We start from the raw sequence: 22,145 nt of genomic DNA on the forward strand, positions 1-22,145 counted from the left end.
TCTGAATGGCAGTATTTAGCTTTTTATTAAGATCCCCATTAGCCACTGCTAAAGCACCAGCTACTCTTTCTGGGATCCACACAAATCATAAAACATAACATAGTACACAATTTCCTGCAAGACAGGAATGTCAGTGTTCTGCCATGGCCAGCAAAGAGCACGGTTCTCAATCCCATTGAGCATGTCTGGGACCTGTTGGATCGGCGGGTGAGGGCTAGTGTAACAGTATAGCTTCCGTCCTTCTCCTCGCCCCTACCTGGGCTCGAACCAGGGACCCTCTGCACACATCAACAACTGCCTCCCACGAAGCATCGTTACCCATCACTCCACAAAAGCCACGACCCTTGAAGAGCAAGGGGAACAACTACTTCAAGGTCTCAGAGCGAGTGACGTCACCGATTGAAACGCTATTAGCGCGCACCTCGCTAACTAACTAGCCATTTCACATCGGTTACACTAGGGCCATTCCCCCAGGAATGTCCGGGAACTTGCAGGTGCCTTGGTGGAAGAGTGGGGTAACATCTCACAGCAAGAACTGGCAAGTCCATTTATGTTAGTCACATGTCTGTGGAACTTGTTCAGTTTATGTCTCAGTTGTTGAATCTTGTTATGTTCATACAAATATTTACACATGTTAAGTTTGCTGAAAATAAACACAGTTGCCAGTGAGAGGACATCTCTTTTTTGCTGAGTTTACATAGACATGGAACACTGGTCACTTTAAAGTGGAACTGACAGCGTTTTAACTACTTTGCTGATATGAAACAAACAGACAATCATAATATATATCAAATTCCCAGTTTATGCTTCAAATACAACTTTATAAGAGGTTTGAAAAATAGGTTATATTTTACCAAAAAAATCCATGCTGTAAAGTAAGGCATTGTTGGCAGAATAGATGGATGCATTAATGAATGATTAATACATCTCTTTAGAACCCTTAGCGGCCATGGACGGCATTTCTTTAAATTACAATAGCGGCCGCGAACTGCCTTGTTTTTCTAACAATAATATCTGTCAATATCGCAAAATGAATTTGCTTGTCGTATCCGCGTGGCTGTTGTCATCAACCGGAAACAGGGTTTGTTGTCATTTTACTTTTCAATGTTTTTTTTCTTCATTACTCAAAATGACGGCGCCAAAGCAGATAAGGCTCTTCACTGTGAAAGATGCTGTATTTTCGTTGGTTGGTGATATAGATTCGGAAACGTCCTTGCACTTTAAAAAGCGATGATGTCGAGGTGAGTGAAATAAGTAAAAAGCAGATAAATGTTTGGTGTTGTTGATGTTTGATGCTGTGAAACTTGGGGAATAGCTCTCGGATTAGCAAATCCTGTAATGTCATCATAACGTGGTTGGTACAGGCGAGCACATCAGTGGTGGAGCTCGAATAATTGCTCTCTGTCTCATGGAAATAGTTACAGTGTTTAGTTGTATATAGTAATTGTATATGTAATTCATATGGAAACGGCCCAAGCTGCTTGCTACAGCTAGCTAGTTAATTAACTTTAGTCTGTCAGGCAAGAAAATGTGTGTAGCGGTTAAATATGGGCTGCGCTCACGAAGTGTCAACCTCTGCTGTCACTTTCACTAGCTAGCCATACAGATATCCAGCTAACTAGCCACCGACATGAAGGCTTGAATCATTTGTGTTTATCTGTTGGGTATGGTTTGCTAGGTGCAGATATTCATAGTCCATACATTGCCTCCTATTCCTATTATTTGACAGCTTAGCTGTCGTGTTAGGGTAGTAGATGCCCGTGCAGTGGAGCTCATATTATGAGGTGGATATTTGTTTACATAGCCTGGAAACAAGTTGCTCGTTTTTTCCTGTTTCTACAGATGCAATTCATTTGGAAACTGTCTCAGCTTCGTAACTAATCAGCTAACATTGGCGAACTCTGTAGTCCAGCCTGTCATGCAAGAAAGCAATAGTTGATTGGAGGAGAGAGAGGTTGCGTGTAACTTTATCACAAAATGTATTATGGAAACCCCTTATTAGGAAGTTTTTTTTATGGTTGAGAAAAAGAAAGAGAGAGAACGAGTCTCACACACCGTGTCCCTCTGTGTGTGAGAGATTATTTTCCTGACCACAATTGTATCATATGTCTTGCTTCTCCCTCTGTTCCTCTAGGTCAGTGAAAGCAAAGGAAGTGATGTGGAGAGTCAGGGCTATCTTTAAAAGGAAGAGACCTTCAGCCTTGGTTATTAGGAATCTCTAGACTAACATATGGCACTCTATCTTTATATCTTGACAGTAAAATAAGCAAGGAGATAGACCAGATGCTTTTCAACTTTCTGTGGAGAAGCAGTACCCATTACATTAGGAAAACTGTTGTAATGAACACTTATGAGAATGGTGGGCTGAATTTTCTGGACTTTACTACCTTAAATAATACGTTTAAGATCAATTGGATAAAACAATTCCTAAGAAGACCCACTTCTATGTGGAATTTTATTCCTCATCATGTCTTCTCTACTTTTGGTGGCCTTAACTTCATGTTGGTTTGCAATTATAATATTGACAAAGTTCCAGTGAAACTTTCTGCTTTTCATCGGCAGGTGTTCTTGTCATGGTCCTTAATGAACTCTTTAGGGATAGGGGGCAGCATTGGGAAGTTTGGATGAAAAGCATGCCCAGAGTAAACTGCCTGTTACGCATATTATCTTACCTTTGCTGATCTTCGGCTGAATGCACTCGGAAGGTCTCCCACTTCCACAAGAAATGTTAATTTGTTCGATGAAGTCCATCATTTATGTCGAAATAAATCTGTTTTGATGGCGCATCCAGATCACTATTCCAAAATGCATATATCCACCGTCGACGAAAAGTTATAAAGTTCCCTCAGCGTTTGTAGAAACATGTCAAACCATGTTCACAATCAATATTTAGGGTGTTTTTAACGTAGAATTTCGATAATATTCCAACCGGACAATAGCAGATTCATTACAGAAGAAAAATAAAAATGGCTAATCCTTCATGAGTGCGCGCGAGGTAAGGCAACGACACCAGGTCGACCACATACTCTTCCGGGTATTATTCAATCAAATTGCATTGTAGAAGCCTCAAACAAGGTTCTAATGACTGTTGACATCTAGTGGAAGCCTTAGGAAGTGCAATATGACATCACAGACACTGTAGATTTATACAGAACATCATTTGAAATGACTACAACCATGTGAGGTCAAACTTCCTGGTTGGATTTTTCTCAGGTTTCTGCCTGCCATATGAGTTCTGTTATACTCACAGACATCATTCAAACAGTTTTAGAAACTTCAGAGTGTTTTCTATCCAAATCTACTAATAATATGCATATCCTACCTTCTGAGTCTGAGTAGGAGGCAGTTTAATTTGGGTACGTTTTTCATCCGGCCGTGAAAATACTGCCCCCTATAGTGAAGAGGTTAACATGAAGTGTATCTTTAATCGTATGTATAACACTTTGTCATGAGAATTTTCTATCCCAATGATAATAACTAACAATCAATAAGCTTTGACCAATCCCCAAGGTTTGTAAGACACTGGTTAATAATAATTAGTCCAGGACTCAGCTTCTGCTAAAGGTCTGTACAGTTTATTCAGAGAACGTTCTGAAGTCCATAATACAGAGACATTCATTTTATAGTTCATTCCCAACTTACGCACATACATCCACACAAACAGTAGATATCCTACGCACATACATACACATGAACAGTAGGTGAGCTGTGTCCCTCCCCAGAGTTCTCCCCACTGTTTATCACTACCCAACGCTGTCCGTTCCATTCCCCCGAGATTAGAGGAACCTTGAGAAGTACTCCCTGTCCTATCATAAGTTTCTCAGAGTTCTAGCCAGGTCGAGCCAAACACAGTCTTAATTGTTCTCGGTATTCTTAGGCACAGACATACATTTCTCTTCCTCACAGGTCTCTACTAAACCTTATGGGACTGATGTTTAGTACTTTAATTATTCATTATACATGCTACATAAACTAATAATCATTAATAGTTAAGTTTCAGGGTAGAATTATTTAATCATTACATTTAAACATATAAATCCCTTATCACACTTGTATCTTATATCAATGTTTTTGATGAGTATTTCTGTAATTTGATGTGGCTCTCTGCGACAATGCATTTCTGAACATAACACGGTTTTTGGACATAAAGATTAACTTTATCGAACAAAACAAACATTTATTGTCTAACATGGAGTCCTGGGAGTGCCACCAGATGAAGATCATCAAAGGTTAATGATTAATTTTAACGCTATTTCTGACTTTTGTGACACCTCTCCTTCTTTGGAAAATGGCTGTATGGTTTTTTTGTGGCTAGGCGCTGACCTAACATAATCGCATGGTGTGCTTTCACCGTAAAGCCTTTTTGAAATCGGACACTGTGGTTGGATTAACGAGAAGTTTATCTTTAAAATGGTGTATAATACTTGTATGTTTGAGGAATTTTAATTATGAGATTTCTGTTGTTTGAATTTGGCGCCCTGCAATTTCACTGGCTGTAGGCCAGGTGTTCCGCTAGCGGAACCCCCTTCCCAGAAAGGTTAATTTATAAGCATAATTTTTCTCTACACAGATATTATATATGGAATAATCGGGATATATTATATAAAAGTACTTCTTTGTTTTTAGAATATTGGTTCTGAAATAATATCCTATTGGTGAGCCAACTGGTAAATGAAGAGGGTCTTTTACTCAGTTATAAGGAATTATTATCACTTTACAAGGTCCCTGTAACACCTAAAGATTTTGCAATTGTTTTAGATGCCATTCCTTCAGGTGTTGCTTTATTATTCAGGAACGTGTCAAGACCTGACCCTCAGAGCCTACCTTCCGCTGACCCTGTTGACTCATCAGTAGGAAAGATTTGTTCTCTTTTGGTCCATTCAACAACAGAGCGATACAAACCTTGTTTCAGCAGGATGTTGTATCTATACCTTATGTCATGACTTATTGGAATGGATTTATTGATAATATCTGTTGGAAAAAAGTTTGGATGTTGCCACACACATACCTACTTGTTAACAACTTAAGGAAGTTTCCTTTAAAATGATTCATAAATATTATCCTGCCAACCACTATATGAAGAAGTTTAAGGAAAACATCAACTCAAATTGCTCCTTTTGTAATGACCACCCAGAAACAGTGTTGCATCTTTTTTGGCATTGTATTCATGTAAGAAAACTGTGGCAAGACATCAGTAGATTTATAATTGAACAGTTTTATGAAGGTCTTACACTATTGTGGAGAGATGTACTGCTTGGATTCTTTACCTACGATAGAAATAAGCTGAAACATTTTTATGTAATTAATTTCATTATTCTTTTGCCAAAATTTCATATTCACAAATGTAAATTTACAAACAAAACACCACATTTTCTTATCTTATAAAAAGAAATTGAACTGTATTTTAAGACAATTAAATACTCTACTAACAAAAAAGCTGTTAGAATTATAAGTGTATGTATGTCCCTTAAGGTCCTTGTGTAATGTGATGTTGTACCCCCTAGCCCAATTGTCCTTTGTATATTATTTATATATACTTGTGTTCCCACATGTACTTCCTGTATTGATTTGTTGTTAATAAAAAAAAAAAATGTTTTAAAAGAGAGTCAGGGCTCAGCAGCAAAAGGCAGGGAGGAAGAGGAGTTAGAGATGACTGGAGGGATAGAGATGAGGGGGAAGTGAGAGTGAAGGAGTGGAGAGAAGAGGAGGAATCAGAGGGAGAGGCTGAAGCAGAGGGAGAGCTCACCCAAGAGGGCACGTACATTTCCATGGAGTGTGTTCTCCCAAATTCTCACCATTAACCCTTGTACAACACAGCCTGGGCCTGAAAGTGACAGTGGCAGGGGTTTTGGAGTTGTTTTTAAAAGTGGTAGGAACTAACATATGTTCCAGAGCTTGTAATGGATTACAAGAAGAAAATGGGCGGGGTTGACCATCTTGACCAACTGAGGAACTATTACAATGTGGGACGCACAGGTGGAAGTATGTGTTTTGGGGGATGCTCAACATTGTCATCATAAATGCACACATTGTGTGGGGGACCCTGCAAAGGTCCCTTCCCAGTGGCAGGAAGAGGGGAGCCAAGAGTGTTGCACCAGGGTGTGTGGACCAAGTTGTAACTTATTTGAAATCGGGTGACGTTTGAAGGATGCAAGAGAGGGTGGGTGGTGTGCATCTGGAGTGGACACATGGCAAAGAGTGGGAGATGTGTAGAAACATCCTTTGGGTGCTCTACGTGTTCTGTGCCACATTGCAGGATAGGGCAGTGCTTCCAGAAGTTCAAATAAACCTACCATTAAAATTAGAGACTGATCATTTCTTTGTCAGTGGGCAAATGTACAAAATCAGCAGGGGATCAAATACTTTTTTCCCTCACTGTACCCTGACTCTGTTGCACAGAACGCAAGAGAAGTGACACAATTTCCCTGCAATTTATGGTTAGGTACACATTGGTGCAACTACAGTGCTATTTTCGCGAATGCGCTTGTTAAATCATAACCCATTTGGCAAAGTAGGCTGTGATTCAATGCTAAATTAACAGGCACCGCATCGATTATATGCAACGCAGGACAAGCTAGATAAACTAGTAATATCATCAACCATGTGTAGTTATCTAGTGATTATGTTAAGATAGTTTTTTTACAAGATACGTTTAATGCTAGCTAGCACCTTACCTTGGCTCCTTGCTGCACTTGCATAACAGGTAGTCAGCCTGCCATGCAGTCTCCTCGTGGAGTGCAATGTGGCTCAGTTGGTAGAGCATGGTGTTTGCAACGCCAGGGTTGTGGGTTCGATTCCCACGGGGGGCCAGTACGAGGAAAAAAATAAAAAGGGATAAAATGAATTGAAATGTATGCATTCACTACTGTAAGTCGCTCTGGATAAGAGCGTCTGCTAAATGACGTAAATGTAACGTAAATGTAAATGTAATCGGATATGATCGGTGTCCAAAAATGCTGATTACCAATTTGTTATGAAAACTTGAAATCGGCCCTAATTAATCAGTCGACCTCTAGTGTGAAATATGAATTTGTCCTAAAAATATTTTGTCTCTGAACAGTTGTGTTTTATATCTTCTTTCTTTATCTGACTGTCTAATACTTGTTGCATTTACTGAATTGTTGTCAAAGTAGGCTACTATTTCTACATTTTGTTTCAGGCCTGGTCTGTACTCAGTCTTATTGAGAGAGGTTACCTACATTTTGAAATAGTCTGAATAGTTTTTTTTTTTGCCTTTTTACATTGACAACGATTCTTACTTCTGTAACAATCAAATGGCCTACTTCGTGTGAATTCTGAATATTGTCCTCTGGTCACATTTTGGATAATTATTTATATGTAAACAATATTTATAAGTATATTACACTTGGTACATATTGAGTGAGTAATTTAGTCAAATAACTACAATTTAAATACTCCAGGGTTTTTTGTTGTGTTGAGTGTTAATCTTTTTTTGATAGTGAGTGTCTTCACACAATGGAAGACAAAATGAGTGTTATTCCTATTGACATGAATGTGATGTCATATTAAATAAGAGGTTGTGCTCTTTAAAACTAAGTTAATTTGTAATTGTCATTTGTTTTGTTTTTGAGCTATGTCTTTTTTATTTTTTTATGTGTGAGGAAAATTAGCTTTTTCTTTAAAATGTTCAGTAATCTACAGCAGCATTCTAGAATTCTATTGCGGTTTGAAGGGTTAATATAATTCGACAATACATTTCTTGGTAGTCCAAACAATATTGCTATCAGATTGTGAATCAGATGGCCTGGTACATTGTTTCCTGCCCCCAACCTCTCGGGATGCACCATTTCAATGACTCAATATTTTGAACAAAAACGGACCACTATAACGAAGGCTGAGAATGTCAATGCAGTCAAACTAGCAACAATCACAAGTCAGTCATAGCGTGGCTAATTGGACACACCAGCAAGTCTAAATGAGTCTTCTACTTTCTGAAATTACAGCCTGATGTGTTCGCATTGGTGAATTCAACTTGGCTACTCAACTACAATACATTTTGAGTGCACCATACAGCAATGCTGCATTTAACCACAACGGTGATGCATGTGGTGCAAAAAAAAAAGAAAAACATGTTTTAAGTTTAAATGTTACAACAACCAATAGCTAAGTTTGTGTTATTTTGAGTTATTAAATACTTTTCAGTTAAGGTTGCAGCATATTATGCACATCTAAAGCATAGCAGCAAAGGCTGGACAGATATTATTTTTCTCTTTTGTTTTAACCCTTGTGCTTTGCTAAAAAAAATGACATTCATTGTGGTATGGGTGAGATTGACCCGCACAGTTTAAACACGCAAGACAGTCAAAGAATCAAGTAAAAATAGCCAAAACTTTTATTTTGTTGTCAGTCCTTTCAGAAAGAAGAAATGCAAGAACATTTGATTTCAAAAACTCTATATTTAAGAACTATTTGTTAAGTACATTTCCTTTCTCACAAACAAGCATTTTCTGTTTCTCCAAGTAGGCATTTTTTTTGTATTTCACAGTAACACTTAGGTGGGATTTGACTCTATTGGTCAAAATGATCCCTTCAGTCTTTCTCTCCACATGTTGAATACAATGTACGTGTGTGTGCTTTCTGCAGATTAATTTATTGCATTCTACACAAGTGGTGCTGGTTTTACTGTCTTAGCAAGCAGAGCAGAGCAGAGCAAATCGTGTAGGCCCAGGAACAATTTTGATTACATTGGAAGCTGACAGTCTACCTTGACTTCATTGTGGTGACGGTGCCCATTCTATATTACCATCTTTAGACTTCCATGTCCTCTCTTCTCTGGATGATGGTTGTTGCATGCTCTCTCATCTGATGGAGGGGATGGTATGGCAGACTCCTCTGAATTGTCTTTACCAAATAAAAATTCACAATCTGTATCCTCAACAGCATTGTCCTCTATCACTGAAATGTCCTCTGTCTCTGAAACCACTTCTTCTATTTCACTGTCAGTCCAGAATTTGTGATAAGGCTTCATTGGCTGAAAATCGTTTGGAGCTCATTTGAGTGTCTGTGTCAGATCTGCTGCTCTCACACTGAGAAGGAGAAACTTGGGAAAGTAATTTACACCCAAACATAATTATAAAAGTGCAACCAGAACCAGTCAAAACAAAATACATCAAAGACACTTGTTTATTTAGGACCTGTGCAAATATCTATACACATGAAAGCCTCTGGGTCAAAATGACCCACAACATCATGTTTGTCTACACAATCTACACAGACATTCCAGAACACATCAGCATGTCCACATTTTGAAGTTAGGTGCATGACCCTAAATGAGGAAAAGTCATTTAATTTCATGGATAAAAAGATAGGTTAACTAGTATTTTAGACAACTCAAAAGTGGAAATGGGTCAAATTGACCTGCAACATAACAGGAGGGTTAATATGTTAAAATGCTATATATAGCATTCTATGTGCATAAGTTAACATTATAAAGGGCAATATTGTTTTATAAAACAATGGCCAGTTTGGGTCTCAGTTGCACGTTTTTTGTAAAAAAAAAATAGGCTATGTCTCGTCCGCGAATCCGTTGTTTTTTCTATATGGCCTGTGTGCTGATTGAGTTTGACACCCCTGAGCTAGCATATCCATTTATGTAACTAGCTATTTATTTAGCAAGCTAAAAACACGGAGCCTAACATTACCTAGCTAGTCATGTCATTGGAGCAGTGGGTGAGTGACCAAACTTTTCCCCTCATATCGTTTTTCATTGGCTACAGCTAGAGATGCTGCAGGTGTCATTTGGTTAGCTAGCAATAAATGTTCATCGCTTTGCGTGGGAGGGACATAATTGGTGAGGGGTCTGGTGGTCCTCCCATTTTGGGGGGCATCTAAAGCTCATTTCCTGCATTTCTACACAATCTAATATGGCCCTTCTAGCCGTCTCTATTTAGAACAACATAAAGTACGCAAAATTACACAGTCATCAAGCTATGTAAGATATGTTTAAGTGATAAGACTGAACTCGATGAATGATAATTCAATAATCAATATTGTGTTGCAATTTAACCAATAGCCTAACAAATGAACAACTCTTACAAATAAAGTACAAATACTTTTGATGGTCTTTATTAAGACAACCTCTATATCAAATTTCTGCAAAGCCAGCCCGAGCAGCCTGCACGCCCAACCACCAAACCAGTCTAGTCAATAACTCAACTCTCTCACCACACAACTTGGGAAAGGTTTGGAAAACAAAAGTTTTTATAAAAAAGATCTACACAGAAACAGTACGCCCTCCGTATAATTCATATCATAGGTCTAATAATAGCACAGACTGGAATATGTTCTGGGATTCTTCCGATGGCATTGAAGAGTACACCACATCAGTCACTGGCTTCATCAATAAGTGCATCGATGACGTCGTCCCCACAGTGACCGTATGTACATATGTAACCGATGTGAAATTGCTAGTTAGTTAGCGGTGGTGCGAGCTAATAGCGTTTCAATCAGTGACGTCACTCGCTCTGAGACCTGAAGTGGTTGTTCCCCTTGCGTTGCAAGGGCCACGGCTTTTGTGGCGCGATGGGTAACGATGCTTCGTGGGTGTCAGTTGTTGATGTGTGCAAGGGTCCCTGGTTCGAGCCCAGGTTGGAGCGAAGAGAGGGACGGAACCTACACTGTTACACATACCCCAACCAGAAGCCATGGATTACAGGCAACATCCACACTGAGCTAAAGGGTAGAGCTGCCGCTTTCAAAGAGTGGGACTCCTATAACCCGGAAGCTTATAAGAAATCCCGCTATGCCCTCCGACAAACCATCAAACATGCAAAGCGTCAATACAGGACTAAGATTGAATCGTACTACACCAGCTCCGACGCTCGTCGGAAGTTGCAGGGCTTACAAACTATTACAGACTACAAAGGGAAGCAAAGCCACGAGCTGCCCAGTCACAAACCTACCAGACGAGCTAAATGACTTCTATGCTCCCTTCGAGGCAAGTAACACTGAAACATGCATGAGAGCAACAGCTGTTCCGGACGACGCTCTCCGTAGCCGATGTGAGTAAGACCTTTCAACAGGTCAACATTCACAAGGCCGCAGGGCCAGATGGATTTCCAGGACGTGCACTCCGAGCATGCGCTGACCAACTGGCAGGTGTCTTCACTGACATTTTCAATCTGTAATACCAACATGTTTCAAGCAGACCACCATAGTCCCTGTGCCCAAGAACACTAAGGTAACCTGCCTAAATTACTACTGACCCGTAGCACTCACGTCTGTAGCTGTGAAGTGCTTTGAAAGGCTGGTCATGGCTCACATCAACACCATTATCCCAGAAACCCTAGACCCACTCCAATTTGCATACCGCCCCAACAGATCCACAGATGATGCAAACTCTATTGCACACAACACTGTCGTTTCTCACCTGGACTAAAGGAACACCTATGTGAGAATGCTATTCATTGACTATAGCTCAGCATTCAATACCATAGTGCCCTCAAAGCTTATCAATAAGCTAAGGACCCTGGGACTAAACACCTCCCTCTGCAACTGGATCCTGGACTTCCTGACAGGCCGCCTCCAGGTGGTAAGGGTAGGTAACAACATATGTGCCACGCTGATCCTCAACACAGGGGCCCCTCAGGGATGCGTGCTCAGTCCCCTCCTGTACTTCCTGTTCACTCATGACTGCATGGCGTGATCAAGACAAAAGGAGATGATTGTGGACTACAGGAAAGGGAGGACCGAGCACGCCCCTATTCTCATCGACGGGGCTGTAGTGGAGCAGGTTGAGCGCTTCAAGTTCATTGGTGTCCACATCACCAACAAACTCATGGTCCAAACACACTAAGACAGTCGTGAAGAGGGCATGACAAAGCCTATTCCCCCTCAGGAGACTGAAAAGATTTGGCATGGGTCCTCAGATCCTCAAAAGGTTCTACAGCTGCACCATCGAGAGCATCCTGACTGGTTGCATCACTGCCTGGTATGGTAACTGCTCAGCCTCCGACTGCAAGGCACTACAGAGGGTAGTGCGTACGGCCCAGTACATCACTGGGGCCAAGCTTCCTGCCATCCAGCACCTTTATACCAGGCGGTGTCAGAGGAAGGCCCTAAAAATTGGCAAAGACTCCAGCCACCCTAGTCATAGACTGTTCTCTCTGCTACCGCACGGCAAGTGGTACCGGAGCGCCAAGTCGAGGTCCAAAAGGCTTCTTAACAGCTTCTACCCATAAGCCATAAGACTCCTGAACAGTTAATCAAAGGGATACCCAGACTGCTCTTTTAGACTGCTGCTACTGTCAGTTTATAATCTATGCATAGTCACTTTATCTCTACCTACATGTACATAAACTCAGCAAAAAAAAGAAACGTCCTCTCACTGTCAACTGCATTTATTTTCAGCAAACTTAACATGTGCAAATATTTGTATGAACATAACAAGAGTCAAAAACAAACTGAACAAGTTCCACAGACGTGACTAACAAAAGGCCTCTCTAGTGTCCTAAGTTTTCATAACTGTGACCTTAATTGCCTACCGTCTGTAAGCTGTTAGTGTCTTAATGACCGTTCCACAGGTGCATGTTCATTACTTGTTTCTGATTCATTGAACAAGCATGGGAAACAGTGTTTAAACCCTTTACAATGAAGATCTGTGAATGCATTTCTTAGCCGCTATAAATGCTAGTTTACACAGTTTCTTCTGATAACAGACTCCAGTATCAACATTTCCAAGCAAACAAAAACAGGGAAGGGAGAATCTGTAGACATGCTGAGATAAAATAACATACTCTTTGCCAGAATTCAGCCAGCCTTCACAAGACCATAACAAAGGCAAATATGTCCCCTTTTGTGTTTAACACCTCCAGCAGAATAGTTACATTTCTGTGTGCATAATATTCAGTTTCACTGGCATATAGTACGTTCTATGGATGGTCTTAAACTGCAGTCATTTATGTCTGAGATTATATGAACATGACTGGGCATTCTAACATATCTGTATCCATTCATCATCATCAATAGCATCTCCCAGGTCTTCCTCACCTTTTTTAGTTTTGTGTCATCTGGAAAAGCCTTATCAACCCTTGGTACAGTTTGGAAATCAACTTTAGAGATTTCTCAGACTGCCTTAAAATAGTTTCAATCTTTGAAGCTTTTCGCTTGTCCAGTGTTTGCTGCACAGAGAAAATACATTGTTGTATCTGCAAAAATTCAGCTCAGCTCTGTCACAGACTGGTCTTCCCTGGCTGCCTGACCCTGATGAGACCCCTGTCACCATCTGATCCTGCTCAGATGAGGCATGACAAAGAATTTCATTGGTGTACATTTATACATGGATTCTATTCATGGATAACATAATGGTTAAATTATTGAAATTGCCATTATTCACAGATCTCCGACTGTAGCCTACCCATTAACTCAATATGGAACTTTGTATCCATTCCCTGATTGTTATAATATACTGCAAAATTCACCTGAGCTCTGTAGACTGGTCTTCCCTGGCTGTCTGACCCTGCAGGGACACCTGTCACCATCTTATCCTGCTAAGACATGATGAGCATAGTGTTGTGTACTGACTGTGCACCATGACAGTGAAGCCTGTAGAGCTGTTTATGCCGTGTGAAAAGTAGGGAATTAGCTAGGGAAACTGACAGATTAATAATGTTACATTGCTATACTGACTAATTAAAAAGAAGTCTGAATATCAGTCTTACATTTTTTTGCCCGCTGGTTTCATCATTTGATTCAGATCTAGTGTGATTGAGGCAAACATAATAGCTAGTTAGTTAACTAACGTTAGTCAACTTTTGGCCAGCTCGGCTAGCTAATGCTATAATGGTACATCATCAAATTTACTTCTGTTGAAATGGGACAAAACAAAGCCCAGAATACATTTCCATACACACAACAGCTGTTAGATACTGCTACCTGACAGATAGAGCTAAACTGTCTGTGGTAGCTACTAGCTAGCTAACTAGCTGCTAGTAGTTCATTTAATTCAGTCGAGAGGGGATGAAACAGCTACCGTAACATGTCAGTTACACTACTAGCTCAGCACTGGAAATAAAACAAAATGATTTCTATCAAACAGCAGTTACCTTGCCAGCTAGATCAGTCAACTAAAGAGTGGCCAGTTTCTGCTCTGCTTGCTTTTACAACACGTAGAAAATCGCAACACAGACTGCAGCTGCCTCTGTTCATATCTCCCATATTGGTTCTATACGCCAGCCTTTCAGACGTTTTGCCTTCACACAGCCTGTCCGCATGCTCTGCAGTGTCTGTGCGTTCCTAAATCCATCCGGCTGAAACTGGAAAACAGCCTACCCCACCGCTCTGAGGCGTCCGCATGGTCCTGCAAAGCACAGCGGAGCTGCGTTTTGTATCACAGTGCAATGATAAAACTGGGGGGGACATGTCCCCGGTGAAAGTTATGCCGCTGGCAGTGCCTATTAATTGTCCAGATGTATGGCTGCTTTCCCACTCTGTTGTTATAGAGTGGGAATATATCGGCATTCCCAAACATTCTATGAATTTGTGAAAATGACCATATCTCGCTTGTCAGATCTTTTTTTTTTTTTTTTACAGGTGTCATATTCTTCCTGGGATGTATATGAGCAGATTTGAATAAGATTTTATTTTGCTAAAATGCTGTCAGTTCCACTTTAATAATGGAACACTGGTCACTTGAATAATGTTTACATACTGTTTTACCCATTTAGTATGTATATACTGTATTCTAGTCAAGGCCATTCTAGCCAACTATTGCTGTATATATATACTATTATATCCTTCATATTCTTCAGATATACTACGTATTCTATCCACATTGACTAAAGACATTTCAGCTTTTAATTTTTTATTAATTTGGAAACATTTCTAAAAACATAATTCCACTTTGACATTATGGGGTATTGTGTGTAGGCCAGTGACACAAACTCAAAATGTAATCCATTTTAAATTCAGGCTGTAACATAACAAAATGTGGAAAAAGTTAATGGGTGTGAATACTTTCTGAAGACACTGTACAGTACATTACTTTCAATGCAGATACCTGGGAGGCTTAGAAAAATGATACAAGTGTTGGCGCCATAAAATAAAAAAATAAATATAACATTAAAATATAACCATACATATGTGTGTGTCGCATATGCATGCTTTCACACATGTATGTCTTTATAATCATGTGATTCATAGACTTACTGAAAGCAAGTCCAACACACAAAAACGAAAATGCAATATTGATTGAATTTATTTCATACAAAAAAAAGGGCACTCCAGACGGTGACGCCTCCACATACTATTTAAGAAAATCATCAAGGATAACACAATAAATCTTGAAAACATAGTTCCACTGTTGTCCTTAACACTTCCCTGAATTCCCCTGATGTGAATATAGCAACCTTGTTTCTAAAGTTACCACCTGTAATGGGTATCCTGTGATAAAGTATAGACTTTTTATAGTTTCCACCCGCAATGGGTTTCCTGGGGTAACATGTACAGTGGGGGGGGAAAAGTATTTGATCCCCTGCTGATTTTGTACGTTTGCCCACTTACAAAGAAATGATCAGTCTATAATTTTAATAGGTTTATTTGAACAGTGAGAGACAGAATAACAACAAAGAAATCCAGAAACACGCATGTCAAAAATGTTATAAAATGATTTGCATTTTAATGAGGGAAATAAGTATTTGACCCCTCTGCAAAACATGACTTAGCACTTGGTGACAAAACCCTTGTTGGCAATCAGAGGTCAGACGTTTCTTGTAGTTGGCCACCAGGTTTGCACACATCACAGGAGGGATTTTGTCCCACTCCTCTTTGCAGATCTTCTCCAAGTCATTAAGGTTTCGAGGCTGACGTTTGGCAACTCGAATCTTCAGCTCCCTCCACAGATTTTCTATGGGATTAAGGTTTGGAGACTGGCTAGGCCACTCCAGGACCTTAATGTGCTTCTTCTTGAGCCACTCCTTTGTTGGCTTGGCCGTGTGTTTTGGGTCATTGTCATGCTGGAATACCCATCCACGACCCATTTTCAATGCCCTGGCTGAGGGAAGGAGGTCCCCACCCAAGATTTGACGGTACATGGCCCCGTCCATCGTCCCTTTGATGCGGTGAAGTTGTCCTGTCCCCTTAGCAGAAAAACACCCCCAAAACAATGTTTCCACCTCCATGTTTTATGGTGGGGATGGTGTTCTTGGGGTCATAGGCAGCATTCCTCCAAACACGGCGAGTTGAGTTGATGTCAAAGAGCTCCATTTTGGTCTCATCTGACCACAACACTTTCACCAGTTGTCCTCTGATTCACTCAGATGTTCATTGGCAAACTTCAGACGGGCATGTATATGTATTCTTGAGCAGGGGGACCTTGCGGGCGCTGCAGGATTTCAGTCCTTCACGGCGTAGTGTGTTACCAATTGTTTTCTTGGTGACTATGGTCCCAGCTGTCTTGAGATCATTGACAAGATTCTCCCGTGTAGTTCTGGGCTGATTCCTCACCGTTCTCATGATCATTGCAACTCCACGAGGTGAGATCTTGCATGGAGCCCCAGGCTGAGGGATATTGACAGTTCTTTTGTGTTTCTTCCATTTGCGAATAATCGCACCAAATGTTGTCACCTTCTCACCAAGCTGCTTGGCGATGGTCTTGTAGCCCATTCCAGCCTTGTGTAGGTCTACAATCTTGTCCCTGACATCCTTGGAGAGCTCTTTGGTCTTGGCCATGGTGGAGAGTTTGGAATCTGATTGATTGATTGCTTCTGTGGACAGGTGTCTTTTTTACAGGTAACAAGCTGCGGTTAGGAGCACTCCCTTTAAGAGTGTGCTCCTAATCTCAGCTCGTTACCTGTATAAAAGACACCTGGGAGCCAGAAATCTTTCTGATTGAGAGGGGGGGTCAAATACTTATTTCTCTCATTAAAATGCAAATCAATTTATAATATTTTTGACATGCATTTTTCTGGATATTTTTGTTGTTGTTCTGTGTCTCACTGTTCAAATAAACTTACCATTAAAATTATAGACTGATCCTTTCTTCGTCAGTGGGCAAACGTACAAAATCAGCAGGGGATCAAATACTTTTTCCCCCCACTTTAACCTCTTAAACTTGTAGGCCTTTTGTTATACAGTTACCACCTGCTATGGGTTTCATTAGGTAAACAGTAACATGAAATAAACAGGCCTTGAATCTTGAGCCTTGTTACAGTCTATTGCCCTTAACGGGTTAGTTGAGATATAGTGTAACGTGTTATAGTCTACCGCTGAGGTATGGACCTGCTCATAAAATAAACAACGTCCCCATGAATCAGATAGTTGTTATATAATATGAATCAGATGGGAGTTTACCCAAGGTCCTTGGCTCCCACTTAGGCCTTCACCTCTGTCACCGTGATGAGCGTACATTTTTTTAATGTTTACTTAACTAGGCAAGTTAAGACATGAATGAAGCACACTTGAATCGTGTGTAGTTTCCTTCCTCAAAAGTTTCTACTTAATGGTTTCCACATCAGCAACTTGTCTTACATTTCCACCTTCATTTCCCTACACCACATTCACACCAAGCAGCGTCCACCAGTCACACACATGCACACATATCAGTATATACTTAGGTATCAACTCAATGACAAAAATATTTACATTTAAAATAAGAATACACACTTTATACACTGAAGCCTTACATTCCATACATCAATAATACTTTACTCAACTGAGGCAGGCCCTGATATCCTAATGTCATTGCTCAAATGTTCTTTAAACATCCTGAGAGATTGTTACATTGGTTAGTCAGTGAGCTGTGCAGAGTATCATATGGAGCACGGCTGAAGTCCTTACTCTACTGAGGCCTTTCTTACAATTGTTTTCTGAAGCAGGCCCTGATATACTCATGCCAAGGGCACATCATATCTTTAACTTGAACTCAAACACCAGATGTGCTTGGGAGGAAGATGCTACAAGCTATTTAGGTCAGAGGTGTTGTGCTGTTTTACTTGTTTTTTTAAAACAAATGTTGCTGCTTTTGTTGCTTGCTTGAGTGATTTGTGATTCCAGGGAGCTCCATGCTATCATGGCTCTATATATTACTGTGCATTGCTTTGAATTAATTTTGGCTATAGGAACTGTGAAGAGACTTCTGGTTGCATGTCTTGTGGAATATGAATGTGTTTCAGAGCTGTATGTTAGTTGATTGAATAGACCGTTTTTAGATTTAAACACATTCATATTTCTTACAAAAACGAGAAGTAATGCAGACAATCTCTCCTCTACTTTGAGCCAGGAAAGTCAACATGCATTTTGTTGACATTAGCTCTACATGAACAATAAAGTGCAAGATGTGCTACTCTGTTTTGAGCCAGCTTTAGTATGTCTTTCTTTGCAGCACCTAAACACAGCCTGTGTGTGTGTCTATGTCTGCTTATGATTCAACCCTATACACGTCAGCGGCCACAGCTAGTGAAATCGCTGCAAATCTAAACAGAGAGTTGCAGTTAGTTTCAGAATGGGTGGTCTGTAATAAATTAGTCCTGAATATATCTAAGACTAAGAGCATAGTATTTGGTACCCTAAGGTCTAGACCTCAGCTGGATCTGACAATGGAACATCTCTCCTATTATGATACCATGAAGAAATATAAATAATAATAATAAAATAAATAGTGTGTATTCTGTTGCACGGGTTGTAAAAGTGATCTGCGATATTAACAACTGAGTGTAACTTTCCAGCCGAACGGACTGTTTTAGAAGAATACATGAGTGATATAGAGGCCTGGCTGTTCCTGGCAGCCTGGCACATTCTGACTGTCTGTCTGCATGGGAACGGCCTTGGTACTGGGAACATTCTGGGACACACACCAACGTGCACTTGCATGCAACAAACTCAAGTACGCTCACACACGCACGCGCACACAGCGGCCTGGCTGTTCGCAACAAAGTGTTTTCTTCCTCTTTGTGCATGTGCCATTAAAAAGGAGCAGGGCAAGAGCGTGTGTAGAGCGGTGTTTGTAGGCGGGCCAAAGAGAACAGTTTGAAGTGTGTCATGCTGTCTGGCTGGGGGCCGGACTCAGGATCTCTGCCTTATAACAGTGTGTGGGAAGACAGGAGCCTTATTAATAAGGAACATGGTCAGGACTGCCAGTCAGACAAGTAGACACACTACTCACACACATCAGAATGGAGAGACTGGTAGACTGTCAGGTAAACTTACAGATGGACAAACAGGCAGACAGACATAAAGACACCAAGGTGTTCCTTCCTGGGCCCCTCTCACCAGCAGCCCCCTGCCCCTGGTTCAGGTGTGTGGTTGCCTTGGTATCAGTGATGGGGCTCGTGATCATGGCTCTATTCGTGGGGTTCTGCATTGGGTTCTACACCCAGAGAGCCACACAGGTAAGGGTGTGTGTGTGTGTGTGTGTGTGTGTGTGTGTGTGTGTGTGTGTGTGTGTGTGTGTGTGTAAAGTTGTATTTCTCATCTCTCTCTCTTTCTAGGGAACTGGACAAGCAAATTGCACAGAGAAATTCAACAAGACCTTCATACTTCAAGGTTAATGCTTCTGTCTTTATTCTCCTATGGTCTTCATATCACACAGTAATCTCCACCTCAGGTAGTACTTTATACATCCTTTATGTACTGTAAGTGTATGTTAACTGTCTCTGTGTAATGAAATAAGTAGACACAGCAATAGACACAAGGCTCTGGTTATGGCAAGAACATCTGTGTATCCAATACACAGATGGTAACTGTAACTGTCTCCTCTGTCTTCAGAGGGCAAACCGTCAGAGGAAGAAATAGACGAATTCGACTATGACATCTTCATCGCCCCAAAGGACGCCATCTATTTCATCCATGGCCAGGTGACGATGGCAGACGGCAAGGGGAAAGTCTACCTGTTTTGGAGACTTAAAAGCAGCCGTAAGATCAAAACCAACAACGGAACCTGCCCTGAGATCACCTTCGCTACGGAGGTCAAGTTGTTGAAAGGCGGTCGGGTTTACCTCGTCTTCAACGCGGGCAAACCCAACCTGAAAGAGAGCACTTTCTCAGTCTACGAGCTCGTCGAACAGTGACCGGACTGAAACAGTACAGTCTAGAAGTGTTATGCCACACTCTGTAAGATGCCGTTAAAGACTGAGTCAACAAGAAAACATAAACAACGGAGCTGATACATTTCTACATGCAACTTAAAATCGTAACGTTTGCTTAAAAGAATCGGGTAGTAAATACTGGTACATTACATGCATACGTGTTCACTTGTGTACAATAAATATACATTGAGTGTACAAAACATTAGGAACACCTTCCTAATATTGAGTTGCACCCCCTTTTGCCTTCAGAACAGTCTCAATTCGTTGGGGCATTTAACTCTACAAGGTGTTGAAAGCGTTCCCCAGGGATGCTGGCCCATGTTGACTCCAATGCTTCCCACAGATGTGTCAAGTTGGCTGGATGTCATTTGGATGGTGGACCATTCTTGATACACACGGGTAACTGTTGAGCGTGAAAAACCCAGCAGCGTTGAAGTTCACCCTCTGAATGGCACACACAATGTCTCAATTGTCACAAGGATTAAAAATCATTCTTTAACCAGTCTTCTCCCCTTCAGCTACACTGATTGAAGTGGATTTAACAATTGACATCAAAACGGGATTATAGCTTTCACTTGGATTCATCTGGTCAGTCTATGTTCCTAATGTTTTGTACACTCAGTGGATGTGTATACTGGTATCGTTATTGTATGTTATCAGAATGTTAGGGGACAGGGAATCCCAAGAAAGACATACATACCTTATTTTCTATAATATTTTAGTTGTAAAACGTATTGATCAACCATTAAGTTACAAAGTGATTAAATCTAATAAGGTGGTGGAATATGAGTGTATGTAAATATGTTGTCTATGTAATTATATTGTGGTCCTCTGTAGGTCAGTTGGTAGAGCATTTTTCTTACAAAGCCTTGCAAAGCCACTATCCTAGTGGGTTCGAATCCCAGGACCACCCATACTAAAAACATATATGGACGTAAGTCGCTTTAGCTAAATGGCATGATATGAGGACTCTTATCTGAGAAATTCTGATCTTGCACTGTATTATTTTAACCCAGTGGTTTTCCTGTCATAGTGAATGTTCTGAATATTTACTATGCTTTGGATCAAATAAAGTATTTTATGTGAGGCTGTGCAGTTTTTTCATATCAAATACCCAGTCATCAGTGCTGATTGTAAAGATTTTCCAGGGCCCAGGTCTGTCTGTCAGCCAAAGACCGCTTGTTGATTGTGTGATACTGTGCCCGAGGACATTGCGTAAGCGTTTGTTCCACCGCAGGGACCATTTAGAAAGTGAAAGTTCAGCAGGGACGTGATGCAGTGTTTCTCATCATCATGGTCATGAAGCAATGTTTGTTTGCTGGCTAGACCTGAGCCACACCTATGCAAGGCCTAAGTAGCCAAACCTGTTTCACATGACTGCCCTACGCAGCCAAGCCTTAACAGCATCTCTACCCTATGGATTACAGTACTTAAGGCCATTCATCCACTGCCATGTGCGCAGGTTGTTTGTCAGATTTGTGTTGTAGTGAGTGGGTGTCTGGGACAGCACAGTGGTGTACATTACAGCACACACACTCATTCATGAATAAATGAATGTTGATTGATAAACAACCATTTACATCCAGTCAGGTAGAGGAAGTTATTTGGCAGTCAGGGCAGGGAGTGATAATAATAGCTTCCGTTCACTACAATCTTTGGCTTTAACCTTTTACTGCATTGGGCTACACAGTGTCACACTGTTTCTTGGTAGTCTTAAACAAATCTACTTTGTAACAAAAGTATACACCTCACACACATGGTTATGGGCTTAAAAACAGAAGACACCTGTACCATGTCAGATATAGAGTAGAAAGATATTCAATTTGGAATTCTCACCCCAATATTACACTTTATATCACAGAAGACTTAAATATAACAAATCTGCAGTTGTTTTGTAATAATGTTGGTTATGAAAAATATGAATATCATTCTATCCATGAGGCCACTAGAGGGCGAGTTGGTCATTTGACTGCAGGAAAGGGTTTTAAATGGAAGTTCTGTTAATAATATAATATAGAAGGAACCGCTATAGAAAGTGCTAACACTGAACTGCACACTCCTTCATGATAATAAAATCTTCCTTGGAAGTCATATGTATAAGGGTGA

General features: G+C 40.6%; 1 protein-coding gene across 3 annotated transcripts; it reads left to right on the forward strand.

The window, feature by feature from the left end:
• Positions 1 to 958: 958 nt before the first annotated feature.
• LOC145862988 (uncharacterized) lies at positions 959 to 21,125 on the forward strand. Of its 3 annotated transcripts, none has more exons than XM_082967998.1 (3): positions 959 to 1,241; positions 19,443 to 19,558; positions 19,720 to 21,125. In XM_082967998.1, the coding sequence occupies exons 1-3, from the start codon at positions 1,231 to 1,233 to the stop codon at positions 20,019 to 20,021; spliced, it is 429 nt and encodes a 142-aa protein (XP_082824124.1). In that variant the 5' UTR covers positions 959 to 1,230; the 3' UTR covers positions 20,022 to 21,125. The 3 variants fall into 3 exon arrangements, 2 of the variants coding, with proteins under 2 accessions (XP_082824124.1, XP_082824123.1); XR_014382297.1 differs by having other exon boundaries at positions 961 to 1,241; positions 19,443 to 19,497; XM_082967997.1 differs by lacking the exon at positions 959 to 1,241 and adding an exon at positions 18,634 to 19,343 and having other exon boundaries at positions 19,443 to 19,497.
• The last annotated feature ends 1,020 nt before the right edge of the window (positions 21,126 to 22,145 follow it).

This window comes from Salmo salar, chromosome 23, assembly GCF_965601325.2.
Source record: "Salmo salar chromosome 23, fSalSal1, whole genome shotgun sequence".
Classification (NCBI taxonomy): Eukaryota; Metazoa; Chordata; class Actinopteri; order Salmoniformes; family Salmonidae; genus Salmo; species Salmo salar.